Source organism: Ambystoma mexicanum, chromosome 4p, assembly GCF_040938575.1.
Source record: "Ambystoma mexicanum isolate Mex_15411 chromosome 4p, UKY_AmexF1_1, whole genome shotgun sequence".
NCBI lineage: Eukaryota > Metazoa > Chordata > Amphibia > Caudata > Ambystomatidae > Ambystoma > Ambystoma mexicanum.
The window spans coordinates 254,666,444-254,685,923 of NC_090927.1; the positions used below are offsets into that span (position 1 = coordinate 254,666,444).

General features: G+C 53.0%; 1 protein-coding gene across 1 annotated transcript in view; it reads left to right on the forward strand.

The window, feature by feature from the left end:
* Window positions 1–19,480, forward strand: part of LOC138453178 (cytochrome P450 2K4-like) — a 557,377-nt gene that overhangs the window by 264,377 nt on the left and 273,520 nt on the right. Inside the window, exon 4 of the mRNA XM_069605777.1 lies at window positions 5,466–5,626. Within this exon, the coding sequence (XP_069461878.1) occupies window positions 5,466–5,626 (161 nt within the window). The remainder of the gene's footprint in view (window positions 1–5,465; window positions 5,627–19,480) is intronic.

Genomic DNA, 19,480 nt, shown 5'->3' on the forward strand with positions numbered 1-19,480 from the left:
TCCCTGCAGCCTCCCAACCACCTCTGCTGTCATGCGATGCTACTAGTTGCAATCATCACAGGGCTCGCGTGACAACACGAGACACAGCACGAGGCTGAAGGCAACGCAAGTCTCCACAATGGGGTCCCTGGGCTTGAGGCCAAGGATAAGTCTTGCGGTTCTGCTCTGGATGAGTTGTAGAGGACGTAGAGTAGAAGTAGGAAGGTTGAGAAAGAGGCTGTTGCAGTAGTCCAGCCTAGAGAGAACCAGGGATCTCGAGGTATTGAGCCTCTAGGGGAAAGTGAGAAAAGGTAGAATACCTTTGAGGAGGTGCAGTTGGTTGTGGGACTTTTGGGAGAGGTCTGAGATGTGCGAAAAGAAGCAGAGAGTGGAGTCGAAGATGTCTCCAAGATTTTTTGCCTCATTGGTAGGTGAGGGCGCAAGGCCAATGGAGGCAGGCCAGTGTGAAAAAAATTACAACGTGGTTTTAAATCTCTGTTTGCCAACAATGATTGCATGTTAATACATGTCTGTGTATGTATTAGCTAGACTGCGCAAAGCCCGTATTCATCTATATGTTGTAAAGTGATGGGTGGGCCATCCGAAGGTCGCTGCATGCCTCAAGTAGTGTCTTAAGTTATTTGTTTTTTTCTACTCTGCCATCACACCACCCAGTCGATAATGCCTCCCTTGGATGAAGAGAAACTTTGCTCATACATTAAGGTACATTTCTAATCATAGTTTCCATTTCTTTACTATATTTCTTAATTGTGGCGTTTGAGCTGCAGGTCCAGGAAATCTAGGGTTTCCTGATATATGATATGACATGACATTTATAACGCGCCTATATACAAGTGTTTCAATCTAGAGGTTGCCCAACAATGCCTCACTGTGTCCCAGTGTGACGATGTGAGATGAACATAATGCTCGACACAACTGCAATGAACTACAGCGCCTTTAACGTTCTCAATGAGCCAGGGCTGCGGTTAGTCATTACGCCTAATATTTCCATGAGTTTTAACTCTAAAACGAGAGGCAGCAACAGAACCAAAGTGTCAGTATGGTGAATTAAAAAGGTGATAGGACGTGTCTGAGTGGACTTTTCCTTGCCGGGTTTTCCTATTTAACTATGAACCGTCTCAGGGCTATAATACAATGAATATTGTACCCGGTGCGCTTCTTGGCTGACTTCTGGACTCTTGCCGGTGCAGATATTGACAACTGGCCGTTGGACACCTACCCAGACTCCTTCTTACAATGTCTGAACATTCCCACCATCAAGTCCCGGGAGGATAGCTCAGCGGCAGCTTGCGCGTCTTAGAAGCAAGACGACACGAAGCAACAACAGGTTCGATCCCCGGGTCCGCGCTTAGAAACCTCTGGGTCTTTAAACGCGTTATAAATACGTAACTAAGACAAAAAAAGCACAATTACACAACTAAAAAGAGCAAACAATTCCAGTAACAGCGCAGCCTGCGGGCTGTGTGAGCGCTTTATAAATGTTAAATAAATAAAGTACTTCTTACCTTACACACAAAAAATGTGTCCGCCCCCCCCTTCATTTGCCATATTGAATGTAACGCCCTGTTATTAACATTCGCCGGTTTGGGTCCAACCTCCAGATCTTTATGACCTTCTCCTTCTAATGACTGACCTCTGCTAGTGACTGGCATAGACCATGCAGTAGGGCAGTGGTATTCAAACTGTGGGTCGCGACCCCCTAGGGGTCCGCGGGTGCATCCCAGGGGGGCCCTGAGAGCTCAGCATGAAAAAAGATTTTTTTTTTTTTTTCTTTTTTTTAGATTGGAAGAAATGGGCAGGGGTGGCCCACATGGGCGGGCTGAAGCATGAAACTGTCTCAGGCAACAATGAAAAAGTGGCCCACAGTTGTAAATGGATATTCATTCCTTTAGTCACAGACTGGGCCTCATTACTACTATGGCGGACCAGTAACAACGGTGCTGGTAAGCTACCGGCACCGTTGCTACCGTTCCGCCATAGTAAGAGTTGTGCTCGTGGGTGCTTGACAGCCCCCGCCAGGTCTGACCTCAGCTCGTCGGATGCACCAGCACCGTTATTAACGGTGCCGGTGCATCCGAGCTCCCCATTCCCATTTGAGCCATATGGGGCTCAAATGGGAATGGGGATCTACCGGCACCTTCGAAATGGCAATTATCATGTCCGCCTAACTCGGCATGACCTAGTAATTGCCCATTCGTGGGTGCCAGACCCGGATGCAACTCCAGTGGCAGCCGTGCCGGTTTTACCGGCACAGCTACCGCCAGAGTAGTTATGCTGGCTGCACTACCACTGTTTGTTGCCTTTATTATTTATTTATTGTTATTTATCTGTTTCTCCTCTGCTTCGCACTTTCCACTTCTCCCCCCTTCCATGCACTTTTCCCCTCACACTTGCGCGTTCTCAATGTCACTGGGCCTAGTAAGATCGCTGTTTTATTCTCCTCTGTTCCCCTCCCTTGCCTTGTCACGCTCTGAAACACTTGTGTACGAGCGCGATAGAAATAAAATATCAATGCCTGCCCCCTGGACTCCCAGCAACAATTGCAAACTGTTTGGCTATTTACCCATTTTTTGTTAAAAGTATGCTCTACAATGCAACATTTTAACCTATTATTTAAAAAGAAATTCCCCGAACCTCCCCTTAATGCCCCTCCACTTAAAAAAGATTCACCAGCCGCCACTGGCCCTCAGACTGTGTTGGGAACGGGATGGGGGAACCGAGGGACTATGGTGGGAGCACAATGGGCGGGAACCATGGGATAGTGATGGGAGCAGAGTGGGGAGAGCCCTGGGTGTGTGATGGGGTGGGGAGAGACCAGCGACTGGGTAGGAGTGGGATGAGGGAGCCCAGCGACTTTGATGGGAGCAGGTGACGGCGCGCAATATATACTGTCCATTTGGCATTTCTGGGGGGTCCCGACCTGCCCAAATTTTGCTCAGGGGGGCCCTGGCCAAAAAAGTTTGAAGACCACTGCAGTAGGGTAACCCCCGGAGGCTATCGCAGCCTCGGTCTCCATTCTCTCTTCACTTTGTCAATTCTGTTTTACTTCCTTACTTGGGTGTACCTCTTTCCAGAAACCGATTCACAACCCACGGGAGGGTCAGGGCTCTCACCTCTCTCACTTTTCTGATGGCGCCTTTTCCAGTCTGGCTCATCATCTTGGCAGTGGTAATTCCTGCTTGAGCCTCGTTTCCTTCATAGGCCTTTGAATGGCTCTGATTGCCCGACATGTTTCAGGGCTGGTTCTCACTTCCTATTTTTCCAGGGGACTCGGGATTGTCTCTGTTCTGTCTCCCCTCTTTTGGCTCAGGTGTTTTTCGCCCTCTTTCAGATCCAGAGGTGTTGTCTATACTCTCTCCCCATAGCCTTATAATTCAGCCGATTGAATTCCCAGGCGTGGAGCACACGGTTGTCGCTTAACACATGTGGATGTTACTATATGGTGGTTATAGTAAATTCTGGTGGATTTTTTGTGGTGCTGACTTTCAGACACGGTTAGCAAACGTATGTAGAAAGAAGTAAAGTTCTGGTATAACTTATTAGTAAACTACAAAGTGACTCTATGGCAGGTTTTCATTGACTTTACCAAAACATTCTTATGTGAACAAAAATAAATATGCATACAAAACTACACATACACCTATATAGATACACAATTGCATGACCACCCTGATACATACTTCCACATATAAGTTCTCAGTCAAAAATACCCTCATGGATGCATAGTAACACAGAGCAAAACACTCATTCTAATCACCAGCTCCCTGTGGACTCCCCACACACTCTCCTCTGCCTCCATGCATTGAAATGTGTAGCAGACTGTCAAAGAAAGTGCAACATGGGAGCACACTAAAATCCAAGCCCCAATGGCGTCTTTACCCATGTGTTGTCCAAGTGCAGAGCACACAGTGCTCTAATTATCAGCAAGTTCACGACCACAGTTTCTTGTCGTCCCTGTCAGAGGCTGACTAGCAAACCAATCTGGTCTACCTTTTACGTGTGAGCCAGAACAAAGGACGTCGGCAAGGGACAAGAAATGAGCTTGATTGGATGTGTAATTCAAGGAACGTGTGGTAATTGGCGGCTGGGCAATGTGGCTAAGGGAAAGGTGTGAGTGTTATCAGCGAAGGGAAGTAAGTTAACGGTTAAAAGATGGAATAGAAGGAGAGAAGAGTTCTGAATGATAATTGTAAAGGAAAAGGGATTGCAAATGAGATGCACGGGAAGGACACTGAATTGTGATTGGAAGAAAAGGAGGATAAATGAGACAAAAGCTAACTAGATGGAAAGGATTGAGTATTGCTGAGATTTACGCCTAACCTGAAAGCTAAAGCACCTGATTGCGGGGCTGAATCAGCGCATTTATGTCTCTGTGTACTTGTTTTTATACGTGCATTTCCTTTAAGAAGTCTCTTATATCCTGTAAGGTTGTTTTATCATGTGACTTGGTGTTTTGAAAGCCAGATTTATTGAACATTGTCAAAGTTAGATTTATCGTGCAAAGTACTAGTTTATGCCTTGAATAACAACTTTGCAGAAAGCATTGTGTTGGTTCTAAAACTGGAGATGGAATATGAGCATATGGATTCTCATCTGCTGACGAAATTGTAAACTGTGAAACGAGGAAACCAGAGCTCAGATCCTGTCTTTCACACTTGATAGATTATCTGATTCTAAGCAAATCACTTTACGTATTTTATTTAAGTATCAAAATTAGGATGTTACAGCAGTGGTGTTGTTCTGTGTGTTCTGTGTGTGCTACAGAGAAAGTATCACTCATACAGATATTTAATATACAGTGGTACTTCAAAAATAATGATAATATTAACCATTAATAAGGTGGGAAGTCAGGATACCAGGTTTGGGTCATGTGTTGTCTGGAGGCTGGGTGCCAAGTGAGCACCTTGTGTTGTTGGGGGCAGGAGGGTAGACAGTGTAGCAGCTATGGGTTTGTGTTGTGGGATGTGGATGTAGAGGGCCAGGAACTAATCACTTTTGTGCCAGCTTGTGTTTAACTCTAGGAGTTCGGACAGACCCCCTGGCTTGGCTCTGTCTTGATTCTAACAATGAATGTTCTAGCTTCCCCACCTCTTTATATTGGTTAAAAGGAAATATTTAATTGGATGGTAAGAGATGTAGCCTGCTGTCAAACTGCAAACGATGACACCAGGAAACATGAACGCAAGCACCAGTTGGCTTATTGCAACACATTATAGTATCCTGGTCAAATCATTTAGTTATGTTTGGTATGTGAGAGCGATTACCCGAGACAGCTGCATTGTGGGCTTGGGCTTCTACACCATGGGCCATTCAGTTATACTTGGCCTGCAGGCCAATTTGCCAGTTCTCCTCTGAATACCTTAAACATTTACTACTTGACAATAGTATCTCTATTTCTATTAACATAAAACATGAAAACAATATTTGCAGATCGCAATTTCATGTGTTCTTATTTTTCTTTTTAGGGAAGCCATGTGATAATACTATGATAATGAATGCATCCATTGCTAACATTATTGTGGCAATCCTTCTCGGACACCGTTTTGACTACCAAGAACCTGCATTCTTGCGACTCATGAGCTTGATCAATGAAGGAATAAGGATTTTGGGCACCCCCACGATTGCGGTAATTCCTTTTTTAACTCACTTACTATTTAGGACATATTTCAATATATGAAGAAAGTGCTTTATTGTGCAGTGAGCCTTCATTTAGAAAACAGGCATATGCAGGCGAAAGGTCTGCTACACTTCACTTGACTGACCGAGTTGTAGATTTGGTTGGGCAATCAAAGTCAAGCTCTATGGAAGAGAGCGAGGGAACAAGTACAGATATTTATGCATTCACACTTTCAATAAAGGAATGTACACACTGAGTGGTATATTTAATAACCTTTACAGCCCTTTGTGGGTGGGTAATCATTATGCAGAGGTACAGGAACCTCGCGCATAGGCACTGCCATGGTGTATGAGTTATCCTCTAGCCAACAGGGTTAGGATCACCTGCTGACTCGCCCAGAGTTTAGGCTCACCTGGGCTGAGCATGGTCCCTGCTCGGAACGTTTCCCAGGGGGACCTCTGGACCAGTCCTCCCTCTTTGTTTTGGCTCTCTGTTAGGAGGAATTTTCAAAATCAACATTGTTGTGGGGTTTTGAAAGGTGAACCTGATATGAATGATTGGTTATTTATAAGGCGCTTAACGCCCAGCGATTTCTAAGCGCAGACCCGGGGATCGAACCTGCGTTGCTGTGTGTTGTCTTGCTTCCAAGGCGAGCACGTTGCCCCTGAGCTATCCTCTGGAGACAAACCTGGTGGTTAAGCAAAAGTCTCTTTCGCTCGGCCTACCCAAACTCTCTCTGGATATCCTAGGCAGAGCAGTAAGGCTTGGATATGGGAGGGCTGATAAATCAGTACAATGACTAACACTTAAAAATAGTCAAGAAGGAGATGTCCACAGAGATGAATAAACATATACTATTTAGTCACAACCACACCCCCCAATTACACATATGTATTTCCGATCCTGGTTTTGATCATATGTAACACAGATCATAAAAAAGGTCACACCATTGAACAATTGTCACATCATTCTACAATTAGGCAGAAATGAAGGATTGGTAGTGCAGAGGGTTGGTTAGGGGAAATAAAAAATAACATTCAACATTAAGTATCGGTTTTGTTGTATATTTCAAGACATCATCACAACGATGTTCAAATTGGTAATATATCAATTAATTACCCCCAATATTGGATTGTCAATCTATTTGTTATTCTGATTGGCAGATGAATATCTGCTATTTGTTAATAATACCTTGACTTTTGCTCCCCCATCCCAGAGACACCATGCTTCCACTAATAATCGGATGTATTATTATTATTGTCCCAGTTATTGTTTGTTAGACATCACCGACTCATCCAATGTGTTATTACACTCCTTGTGTTCCTTGTTTTAGGTCGTCCCAAATCCCTTGTACCTGTGAGGAAAATGTATTTGTTCACATTCATGTTTATGTTAACTCATTTAGGTTATAGAATTACTCATTTGAATTGCGAAACTCAAATTTGCTTCTGTGTCTTTGACCGTCAAATATTCAAGCTTAACCTTTCACTCCTCAGATTTACTTTTGAGGAGATATTTTATGATAATACAAGCTAGCTCCTCATCCTGGTAACAAAGCTCTTCTGATAACCGTCTGCCCTTTTGGATGCTTATAGGTAGCAAAGCCTAATTAGTGATGTCACGCACTATGATGCAGCGCATCATCACCTTAAACCAAAGCATTCCCTCCCTCACCAGGTAAGTAAGGTGTCATGAAACCTAGCAGAACACCAATCATCCACCCCCATGGTCACCAGAGATATTTAGGCACTGTGGGTGGGCATTGGATGCAGTATTTTGACTGAAATGCCCTTGCCAAACTGGCCGCCGAGTTGGGACTCAACCTGAAATCCAAGATGGCCCCCAAGCTGTTCATTATACAATGATTCCTGGTCAGGGCTGCATTGGTCGGGGCCGGTCCACAGGGGGCCCTGGTGGCATCTGGGCCGGAAGACGGCAAGGAGAACGACCGGTGGATAGCCTGCACAGAGGAGGAGAGGGCAGTCAGATTGGCCAACACATGCAGGAAACCCCCGAACATGGCCGATCCCAATTGGGCCACGTCGGCACGGTGCACTTCGTGATGACGTGCGTGCTCCTCCCGGGAAGCACGCACGTCATCACGAATCACAGCCGTGCGCATCGCGACCCCAATCAGGACCTTCTCCACGCGGCCAGGGGTTACCACGTCCGCAGGTGGAGGGGAGTCAGGTGACATGGACATCCCCTCTACCTGCGGACGGGCCTGGGACGGGGCATCCCTGCTGGTGCATGGTGGTGCACTCACAGGGTCAGGGACAGTGACATGCACAGGCCCCTCCACGGTGACCTGTGCTGCCTCCTGCCCCTGGCCCTGGACTGCACCACTTGCACCAGCAGGGATGCTCCCACCAGGCCCCATGTGTGCACCAGTGTCGGCCTCCTCCTCCTCTGTGCAAACCACCAACCTGGATGGCTCCTCACCCTCTCCCGCCGTAGCAGGCCCCTGTGGGGGCTCACCCACCCCTTCCGCTGCAGCCGTGGGGGCATCCCCGCCGCCTTGCTCCACAGCGCCGTCTCCGCCCTCTTCTTCACTAGCCGCTGCGTAGAGGGAGACAAAGGACACAAGCATCAGGCTACTGTACAATGGTCCCCTAGACAGGAAGCAATAGCAGATGAGCACCACTGTCAAAGTACACTTCCATCATGTCCCTCCACAACACATGGGTCAGTCCAGGCAAAACACACACAGTAACAGGCATGGTGCATGCCATGGACATTTCCATGCATGTCCAATGGACTCTAGAAACATTCAATGATATGTAACTCACATGCATCATGGCTCATGCATATCACATGCACACACTTCACCTCAGTCACATCCATCTGGCCCCAAACACACCGAACACAGGCGAAACAAGGGTAAGTTGGGTGCGTCACTGAATCTGTGCATTGTCACACACATGTGTCATGCATCCATGGCATGCACAAGTCACAGACACGCAGGTCAGGCACACAGACATGGCTACCATATATGTACCTGGCATCAGCACCCATCCTTCACCCCCATCCATGTCCAGGTACAGAGACTGGCATGCTCTCATGTCCAAAATCTGCATAGGGCTCCCCATGCCGCATTTCAACACATGCAACAACCATGTGGGTCACACATCACTGGTCGCACATGCATTACCATGATGTCCCTGCACACATACATGCATACATGGCCCATGGCACACATACAGGCAAGTATCATAGAACCAGCACACTGCAACATGCCCTGTCTCACACAGTAATGCTTGGACACATACCGCTCAACTCCAGACGGGCCTCCCTCTCAAGGACCTGGGCGTGGAGCGCTGGGCGTACGCGTTCCAGGACCCTCTTCTGGATGGAACTCATGCGGCCCCGGCCCCCCTCCACGAGGCGCCGGGCCTTCACAAGGGTCCTGGACCTCAAGTCCTCCCAGCGCTTCTTGATCTTCTGGACGTTGCGGGTTGCCACCCCCTCCGCGTTGATGGCAACCACACAGTCGGCCCAGATCCTCTCCCGTCCTTCCTTGCTGGCGCGGGACGATCCAAAGAGGGCATCATACTGCCCCAGGACATGCTCCACCAGGACGCCAACTTCGGTGGCAGTGAAGCTGGTGCCCCTCTGCCCCTCTGGCCTGGGGTTGCCACTGGTGCCAGATGTGGAAGTGCCCGACATGGCAACCCCAGAGGCAGGTGTGGGTGGGCAACTGGGTCCTGGGGCTGGGCTGTGGAGCGATGTAATCCCAGTTGGGAGTCTTCAGTTCCAGCAGGGGTGGACACAGCAACTGGACCCCTGCAGATGGCTGATGTGCAGGCACCAAATGGCAGGGCACGGTGGCAGCAGGCAGGCAGGCAGGCAGCAGCAGATAGCACGTGGGAGGCTGCTCGGGGCACTGGGGGGCAGTAACTCGGCCTTCTGGGCAGGAGCGTGGTGTTCCGTGTGTTTTCGGGTGGCCAGCTTGATACGGAGTGATTTGGCACGGGAAAATCCTGCACGTCAGCGTGAAATCCGAGGAAAGGCCCTTAGCGCGTAAGCGCGTCAGCACGCATACGCGATTCAATTGGACCAGAGTCCCTCAGCGCGTAAGCCCGTCCGACGTGACCCGCACGGGCGTTCCCCACTCAGCACGTGATGACGGAACACACGTGGAAATACTGCACGTCAGAGTGTCATCGCGTGATTGGCCTATGTACGTGTATTTCATTGCGTGTAATTGGACAAAAGTGCGCGTACACGCGATTGGCCTATGTACGTGTATTTCAGGGGTGCGCGGGCACTTACACACGCAAGTACGTCAGCGCACCTGTATGGCTGCTGCGTGGGAATTTCCACACGCTATTGGAGTGGGAACTAGATTCCAGGGGCACGCTCGCCTAGAACACGCGCAAAGCATTAATTTGCGCACTTTTCAAATAACAAGCCAGATGCCAGGATGAACATACCGTTCCTAGCAGCAGTGGCAGTGGGCTACCAAAGGAGGAGGAGGAGGAGAGTCAGGGCCAGAATATTCACACCCAGAACCAGCCTTTTCGGGATGCCTGATGACCAGGTGTATGGAAGGTACAGGTTTCCACCACACATAATACTGGACCTGGTGAGTGAGTGGGAGGATGACCTCACATCACCCACCCTGTGCTCTCAAGCACTCAGCCCCCTGGAGAAGGTCCTCAATGTACTGCACTTCTTAGCCACTGGATCATTTCAGCGGACAAGTGCCATAGTGGGTGGGGTGTCACAGGCCACCCAGTCACGCTGCCTACACCAGGTCTTGGACATCATCACTGCACGCCCATCAGTCCGCAGGCACAGTACACCTGCTGAAAGGCATGCTGCCACCCTGGATTTTTACGGAGTGGCACGATTCCCCAAAGTGCTAGGTGCCATCGACTGCACCCATGTGGCTCTACGTCCCCCCAGGGCATCAGAGCACATCTATAGGAACCGCAAGCACTGGCATTCCATCAACGTGCAGGTAGTATGTAATGCCAAGGGAATCATCACCTCAGTATATGCCAACTATCCCGGGTCCACCCACGACAGCTTCATTTACCGAATGTCCACCCTATGCCGGGACATAGATGCTGGGCGGCATGGCGATACATGGCTTCTCGGTGAGTATGTATGCCACTGCACATGCATGCATGTTGGATACTGAGCAAGGTCACAACCCCACCAATGATACCAATCACCACCTCCACAGGGGACAGTGCCTACCCTCTCAGCCCCCACATGATGACGCCAATTCGGAACCCCACCACGCCACCCGAGGTAAGATATAACACAGCCCACATTACAACCCGGGGCATAGTGGAGCGCACATTCGGAGTGCTAAAGTCACGCTTTTGCTCCCTTGACCGTTCTGGCGGGCAGCTGTTATACGCTCCCCCAGTAGTGTGCTGGATCATAGTGGCAGCATGTGTCCTGCACAACGTTGCAACACGCCGGGGCCTGCCCGTGGACATGGTGGTGGCCCCACATCCCCAACCACATGCACAGCCGCTGCGCATGGGAGGGGAAAGGGCACGAGGGGAGGCAGCCCGTACACAGCTAGTGGCTAATTACTTCACATAGTATTCACTCCCCTGTGGAGTGCACACTGGCCTGGCACATTCCATCTGACAATCAATGATGACTCAACCTGACACTGATCCTGAATGTCTGGAGATTCAACCGTGAAAAGCATATCAGCCTGAGATTGTTCACCTGGAAGTGTTACAATGTGTGCATCCCTACCCACACACAACACCAATGCAGTTTTGTGAAGGAACACATTCAAGCAGCCAAAATTAATACCCACTTGCTAAATGCAACAAGAGGACAGTGCCATGTCACCCAACCCATCCCCAGCACCGCCACACAACACACCGTGCCATGTCATGCTATGTGCAGGTAAACAAAGTAATCCCCACAACGTGACAAGTGTTGCGATGTACAGTGTCCCCAATTGAAACTTCCTACACCTGAAATGCTCACTGTAATGCAGGACAAACAACATACTTGAGCACGTACTACCATAAACATGACTTCAGTAATGTAATAAATCAGTTGTCTCACCACCTGGATATGCCTGCACTCCCACCACTTCCAACTGAACAGTGTTGGTGCCATGTAGAGTTGTAGGTGCACTGCTGCCAACAAGGACCCCATCTCCAGACTAGAGGGCCTTGTGTAGACATGAGGAAGGGACCTGCAAATTGGGAGGCAGACACAGATGATGAGTTACACATCAATGCAACATGCAGTGTACAACACAACAGCAATATGCACTAGGAATGTATACACAGTATTGACTAGACTACCCACACATGTAGTGGGAGTCCAATGTCACCATGTACTTCAATGTCACTTGGGCACACCCTTTGCAAGCCCATGGAAACGGGAAGCTGGAGGGGTGTGTGTGACTCAAACCCAGGCATCTGAACCTAATACATGACAAGCCTGCATGTGCCCAGCCACAATGCAGCGTATGCCCACAGGAACCACAGAAGCCAACAATGTGTCCCCAAAAAATTTGGAAAAATATAAAATTAAAAATAAAAATTTAAAAAACATAAAAATAAAAAGAAAATCAAAAATGGCCATTAAAGGGCCCGGGGGGGGTTGGGGAGGCCACCCAGGAGGTCCGAGGTCAGGGTGCACACCAGAAACCACCTGTGTGGATCCTGGGAAAAAAAAACACCTCCATGGGCTCATGGCCCACACGGCTACCCTATTGTGGGAGTATCACTGCTGTCGCTATTATCACCCTGTGCAGCTGCATCCGGAGGTGGTTGCACTATGGGAGGTAGCCCACGCAAGGCCCTACTCTGTTCCTCCATGGCTGCAAGCATGCGGGTGTGGTAGGTCTCGTTCTGGAGGATGAGGGTGCGGAGGTCCCCATGCAACAACTCACGGGATGCCCGGACCTCCGCCCTCGTTGCTTGCATCTCAGCTGAGAGCGTACGGGTGAGACGCTCCAGCTGCTGTTCTGTCCTTTGGTGTGTTGAAGCCTCTAGCTCAACAAGAGTCGTCCTGAGTTGATGTAGCTCCTGCCTCAGGGCTTCCCTGTGGCCCTGGGACTCTATGGAGATGGCCTCCTGCAGAGTCGCCAGTGCCGCCCGCCTGTCCCTGTTGGACGCCAACATGTCCTCCCTGTGTGACTGGCAGATGGAGTCGGTTGCCTGCTCTAGTCGCTCCATCAGCCTTTCAGGGGGGACAATGGAAGTGGCCACCCTATCCATGGCCTGAGCCATCATCTCGGATGATGCTGCCTGTTGGGTAGCCATACCGTAAATGGATTGCTCCCATACGGTATTGCCAGGTGGCGTACGGCCACCACGTCGGCGGGCACCACACCTGTCTGGGGCAAGGCGGACTGCGCCTTGCTGTGCCGGCACTGCCTGAGGCTGCAGGACTGCATTCCCCCTCTGATCTGCTGGCCCAGGAACAGGATCAGATGTCGCGGAGTGTGACCCTGCATCCGTAACCACCAAAGGCCTAGCTGCCAACACTGACATCCCCATTGAGGGTTCTGACCCTGGTGCAGGTGGGTGGGACAGAACAGATTCCCTCCCTGGAACACTCACCTGCGACGGCACGTAGGTCTCATCATCCGAGTCAACAGCTGAGTACAGCTCGGGGGAGGTGCAGCCAGAGACACCCCTTGAGAGCACGACCTGCAGCACTTGTGGGTTTTCACCCACCAGCACACCACGTCCCTCACTGGTGGTTGGTCGGCCCTCGGACCCCTCCTGGCTCTGCACCATCTCCACAACCCCAGCAGTATCAGGTGCGTCTTCCCCTGCAATGACATAATGACAAATAAATGGAAACCCGCATTAGCACCATGGCACACAATGAGGGCTGTGAAACAAGAGAACCAGTACTTGATTGACACATGTCCCACATGACTAAGACCCTCCCATGCATGCACCCTCACTGCGTATGAAGGGCAGGCAAATGGCACACACTCATTACACAAAGATGGAAGATGAACACATTTCATGCATGCTGCCTGGCAGTGGCATCACACATTGCCCTGTGATTGCCAGGTGACACACACATGCCATCACACAGATGGCATGTGCCATTGCTATTGAGTGTAGATGGAGAGGAGGGCAGCACTTATTCATTCTGTCCAGTTCCCACATGCAATAGCTTTTCTAATTCTGACAGGTCTGCTTTATCACCTGGAGCTGCCAGTCCAATATGGTCCAATTGCACAGGGACATGTGTGAACATATGATATCCAGGTAACAAAGTAACTCCACTTTACCATGGCCATGCCATACATGTGACTAGAGGACTGAGGAATGCCTAGTATAAGTGGTGGAATGCATACAATCTGTCTGATTGAACATAGGAAAATAATCAACAATGTAGTGGCAAGGTGACACTTCAAGGCCAACTTGGGTGCTGTTGGGCTAGATGTCTACTGTTGGCAGAAGGGATACTGCAATGGCGAAATGCAGCTGCCCAGGATGTCTTGCATGAAGCACATGGCTGACCCATTCGACTCAGGTGCACACACTCTCACCTGGCACACAAACAGATGCCCTCACACACACACCATGCACATGGATGACACACACATGCATGTGCACTCACCGGACAATGCCTCGTAATCAGGCAGATCTCCCACGCCTTGGATCTGTTCCTCCGTGACGTAGGTCCCAGCGACTGACTCATGTGGAGTGAGTTCCATGTCTTCTACTGGAGACCCACCTCCAGTCACTAGAGTTGCGGAATGACTTGAGGCCAGCTTCTTCTTTGCCCTGCGCTTTAGGTCATTCCAGCGCTTGTAGCAATCATTGGCTGTGCGCCTCACGATTCCAAGGGCACTTACGATGTCCGCAATGGTCTGCCAGTGTGCCTGGCGTTGTGCAGGTGTGGTCTTGGATCCTGCAACAATGACCATCTCGTTATCATGTCCGGACACATACTCGACAAGTGCATTCAGTTCCACATCCGTGAAGCTGGGCTTCCTCGACGGACCGGACTGTGTAGCCGTGTCGGGGGCATCAGCCTGTGCCGGACGAGCACTCTTCCTCTTCCGCTTGGAAGGTGGTGGTGATCCTGAGTGTCCTGCGCTGCTCTGGACACTAGGGGCAGGAGCCCTGGTGGGCTCTGTATCAGGTGTGTGGGATTGCACACTCAGCATGGGAGTTGGTGCAGGCATTGGCTCAAGTGTAATGGTGTCATGGGGAATGTCAGCAGAATGGACTAGGACGGACACTGTCCTGGCTGGGTGTGTGAGAGCTGGGGTGGATGGAGCTGCAGCTGCCCCTGCAGCCTCTCCGCCCTGCCTACTTGGGGCAGCAGATGACCTTGCTGCCCCAGATCCACGTGGCATGATAGCATCAACGTGCACCAGCGCACGTGTCGTAGCCCTGCTGACCTGGAAGTCAGCCATGGAGTCAGCCAGGTCTGGTGCCACAATGGGCTGGTCCAACAAGGGCTGAGCATGGATGGTGTCAGCCACTTCAGCCTCAACGGGAGGGGGGGAGGTGGGGAGGGGGGGGTGATGGGTGCCCTTGACTGGTCCTCCACACATGGGGGGACAGGCTCACCCTGCAAGTTACGACCACGTCCCCTACCGGATCCACCACGGCCACCACTTGTGGCTCTTCCACCTTTGCCACCCTTACGGAATCCTCGCCTCCCAGCCATGGCACTGATATTAATGTGCGTATGGGAGTGGCTGTAGACAATTGTCCTGGGCAATTGGGGGTCAAAGGGGTTGGGTACCAGATGGTAATTGTACCCTAGTGCTCTAGCACGGCTGATTGTAACCCCTGGGGAAAGATGACGGGTCACGCAACGCACAGGAGGCCCAAAAAAGGGAGATGACGTGCACGCAACCCCTCCTAGACCACGTGTGCAGAAAGAAAAACCTGCACTACGCTGTGGCACCCAGTAACACAAGAATGAATGTATGCGTGTCACACGCAGCCTAGAATGACCTCTGAAGGGGTAGGCTACACACGGGGCAAGCACAGAAGTTGGATACGTGCGTGACTCACCGTCTGCCAGGTAAAAGAGCGTGAAAAATGAGCGCGTTTGGCTGGCTAAACCCCCGCCAAAAGAAGATGTGTACGCTGTCTGAGAAGACAGGACAACAGTAGAAGGGGACACTGTTTGAGGGAACAGGCCCAGGTAAACCAGTACAAGAGGAAAAATAGAGAAAAAGCTGTCAGAGGTAACAGGGAGTACGAACTGGAAACGCCGTGAAGTAAATCGCGTGTGAAACGACAAGAAGTACAGAATTCACCCACTCGCTCTCCACGAAAAGCACGTACAAGGAAATGGTGTTCTACATGTACCTTATATACAGGCCCACACGTACAGCGTCACTTACGCGGCGTGTACGTTCACCAATCACACGCTTTGTCACTCCTGCGTGTAGATCCATTTTCACCAATCACACGCTTTGACACTGGGACGTGTCACGCAACAATTTCCTGCACGTGCAGGTGACTATAGGCGCGCATATGCTGTTGACGGGTTTACGCGCTAAGGGCCTTTCCTCGATTCACACGCTGACGTGTGGGATTTCACTCCCTATCAGGCTGTCCACGCGTTCACACACGAGAGACCACGCTCCTGGCCAGGAGGCCAAATTACTGCCCCCCAGAGCCCTGAGCACGCTCCCACCTGCCATCTGCTGCTGCCTGACTGCCTGCTGGCCACGTGCCCCACAGTGCTGGTGGGTGGGGGTGTTGGGAGACATGGGTGGGGGCCTGGTGGAGGCTGCCCCTGGTGGCGGGGGGGTGGGGGTGGTGGGAGGCATGGGTGGGGGCCTGGTGGAGGCTGCCCCTGCACTGCTGGGGGTTGGGGGTGGTGGGAGGCATGGGTGGGGGCCTGGTGGAGGCTGCCCCTGGTGGCGGGAGGGTGGGGGTGGTGGGAGACATGAGTGGGGGCCTGGTGGAGGCTGCCCCTGGTGGCGGGGGGGTGGGGGTGGTGGGGGGCATGGGTGGTGGCCTGGTGGAGGCTGCCCCTGGTGGCGGGGGGGGTGCGGGTGGTGGGAGACATGGGAGGGGGCCTGATGGAGGGTGCCCCTGGTGGCGGGTGGGGTGGGGGTGGTGGGAGACATGGGTGGGGGCCTGGTGGAGGCTGCCCCTGCACTGCTGGGGGTTGGGGTGGTGGGAGGCATGGGTGGGGGCCTGGTGGAGGCTGCCCCTGGTGGCGGGGGGGTGGGGGTGGTGGGAGACATGGGTGGGGGCCTGGTGGAGGCTGCCCCTGCACTGCTGGGGGTTGGGGGTGGTGGGAGGCATGGGTGGGGGCCTGGTGGAGGCTGCCCCTGCACTGCTGGGGGTTGGGGGTGGTGGGAGGCATGGGTGGGGGCCTGGTGGAGGCTGCCCCTGCACTGCTGGTGGTTGGGGGTGGTGGGAGGCATGGGTGGGGGCCTGGTGGAGGCTGCCCCTGGTGGCGGGAGGGTGGGGGTGGTGGGAGACATGAGTGGGGGCCTGGTGGAGGCTGCCCCTGGTGGCGGGGGGGGTGGGGGTGGTGGGGGGCATGGGTGGGGGCCTGGTGGAGGCTGCCCCTGGTGGCGGGGGGGTGGGGGTGGTGGGAGACATGGGTGGGGGCCTGGTGGAGGGTGCCCCTGGTGGCGGGGGGGTGGGGGTGGTGGGAGACATGGGTGGGGGCCTGGTGGAGGCTGCCCCTGCACTGCTGGGGGTTGGGGGTGGTGGGAGGCATGGGTGGGGTCCTGGTGGAGGCTGCCCCTGGTGGCGGGGGGGTGGGGGTGGTGGGAGACATGGGTGGGGGCCTGGTGGAGGCTGCCCCTGCACTGCTGGGGGTTGGGGGTGGTGGGAGGCATGGGTGGGGGCCTGGTGGAGGCTGCCCCTGGTGGCGGGGGGGTGGGGGTGGTGGGAGACATGGGTGGGGGCCTGGTGGAGGCTGCCCCTGCACTGCTGGGGGTTGGGGGTGGTGGGAGGCATGGGTGGGGGCCTGGTGGAGGCTGCCCATGCACTGCTGGGGGTTGGGGGTGGTGGGAGGCATGGGTGGGGGCCTGGTGGAGGCTGCCCCTGCACTGCTGGGGGTTGGGGGTGGTGGGAGGCATGGGTGGGGGCCTGGTGGAGGCTGCCCCTGGTGGCGGGGGGTGGGGGTGGTGGTTTAGACATGGGTGGGGGCCTGGTGGAGGCTGCCCCTGGTGGCGGGAGGGTGGGGGTGGTGGGAGACATGGGTGGGGGCCTGGTGGAGGCTGCCCCTGCACTGCTGGGGGTTGGGGGTGGTGGGAGGCATGGGTGGGGGCCTGGTGGAGGCTGCCCCTGCACTGCTGGGGGTTGGGGGTGGTGGGAGGCATGGGTGGGGGCCTGGTGGAGGCTGCCCCTGCACTGCTGGGGGTTGGGGGTGGTGGGAGGCATGGGTGGGGGCCTGGTGGAGGCTGCCCCTGGTGGCGGGGGGGTGGGGGTGGTGGGAGACATGGGTGGGGGCCTGGTGGAGGCTGCCCCTGCACTGCTGGGGGTTGGGGGTGGTGGGAGGCATGGGTGGGGGCCTGGTGGAGGCTGCCCCTGCACTGCTGGGGGTTGGGGGTGGTGGGAGGCATGGGTGGGGGCCTGGTGGAGGCTGCCCCTGCACTGCTGGGGGTTGGGGGTGGTGGGAGGCATGGGTGGGGGCCTGGTGGAGGCTGCCCCTGGTGGCGGGGGGGTGGGGGTGGTGGGAGACATGGGTGGGGGCCTGGTGGAGGCTGCCCCTGCACTGCTGGGGGGTGGGGGTGCAGGGGGACATGAGCAGGTGTGCAGGGTAGTCCCCTGTTTTGTAGGCTGCCTGCAGGGGCCGTGGAGGGTGTACAGGGAACACCTGTGAGGACCCACCCAGCCTAATCGCGTGTGACTTCCCACGCACCCCTGTAATACACGTACCCAGCCAAATCGCGTGTGATGATTCCCACGCACCCCTGTAATACACGTACCCAGCCAAATCGCGTGTGATAATTCCTGCGCACCCCTGTAATACACGTACCTGGCCAAATCGCATCCCTGTAATACACGTACCCAGCCGAATCGCGTGTAAAACTTCCCGTGTACCCCTGTAATACACGTACACAGCCAAATCGCATGTGATAATTCCCGCGTACCCCTGTGATACACGTGCCCTGGCTAATCGCATGTAAAACTTCCCGCCTACCCCTGTAATACACGTACCCTGGCCAATCGCGTGTTAAACTTCCCGCGTACCCCTGTAATACACGTACCCTGGCTAATCGCATGTAAAACTTCCCGCATACCCCTGTAATACACGTACCCTGGCCAATCGCGTGTTAAACTTCCCGCGTACCCCTGTAATACACGTACCCTGGCTAATCGCGTGTATAACTTCCCGCCTACCCCTGTAATACACGTACCCGGGCAAATCGCGTGTTACACTTCCCGCGTACCCCTGTAATACACGTACCCTGGCTAATCGCGTGTATAACTTCACGCGTACCCCTGATATGCACGTTACCCGCTTTGCGTTCCTTGTTTGGCAGCCCTGTAAACTGGTCCCGGGTTAGCGCAGCCCTTTGCGATGATTTTGCGATTTTGATGGCTTTTCCTTGCGCGAGGGCGTTCTTGGGGGCGTTACTGGCGCTGCTGCTGGGTCGCTGCGATACTCTGCCCCACGGCTGGTTTGGGAGCCTGAAATCCATGAATACGCTGTGCGCGGAAATCGGTTTTAGCGCACGTGCCTGGCGCAGTCAATCGCACGCGGACACTCTGCGCCAGCCGCTTGCGACACTTTTCTGCGAAATTCTATGAATTACCCTGTTAGTATGACTGGGAAGATTCACTGCAATTACACAGTGAATGAACTGGGGCACTACAACAAAGCAAATCAATTGCACTGACTTGATCTCAATAAATAAAATGTATTAGTTCTTCAATGATTAGAGTAATTCAAGCAATATAGTGT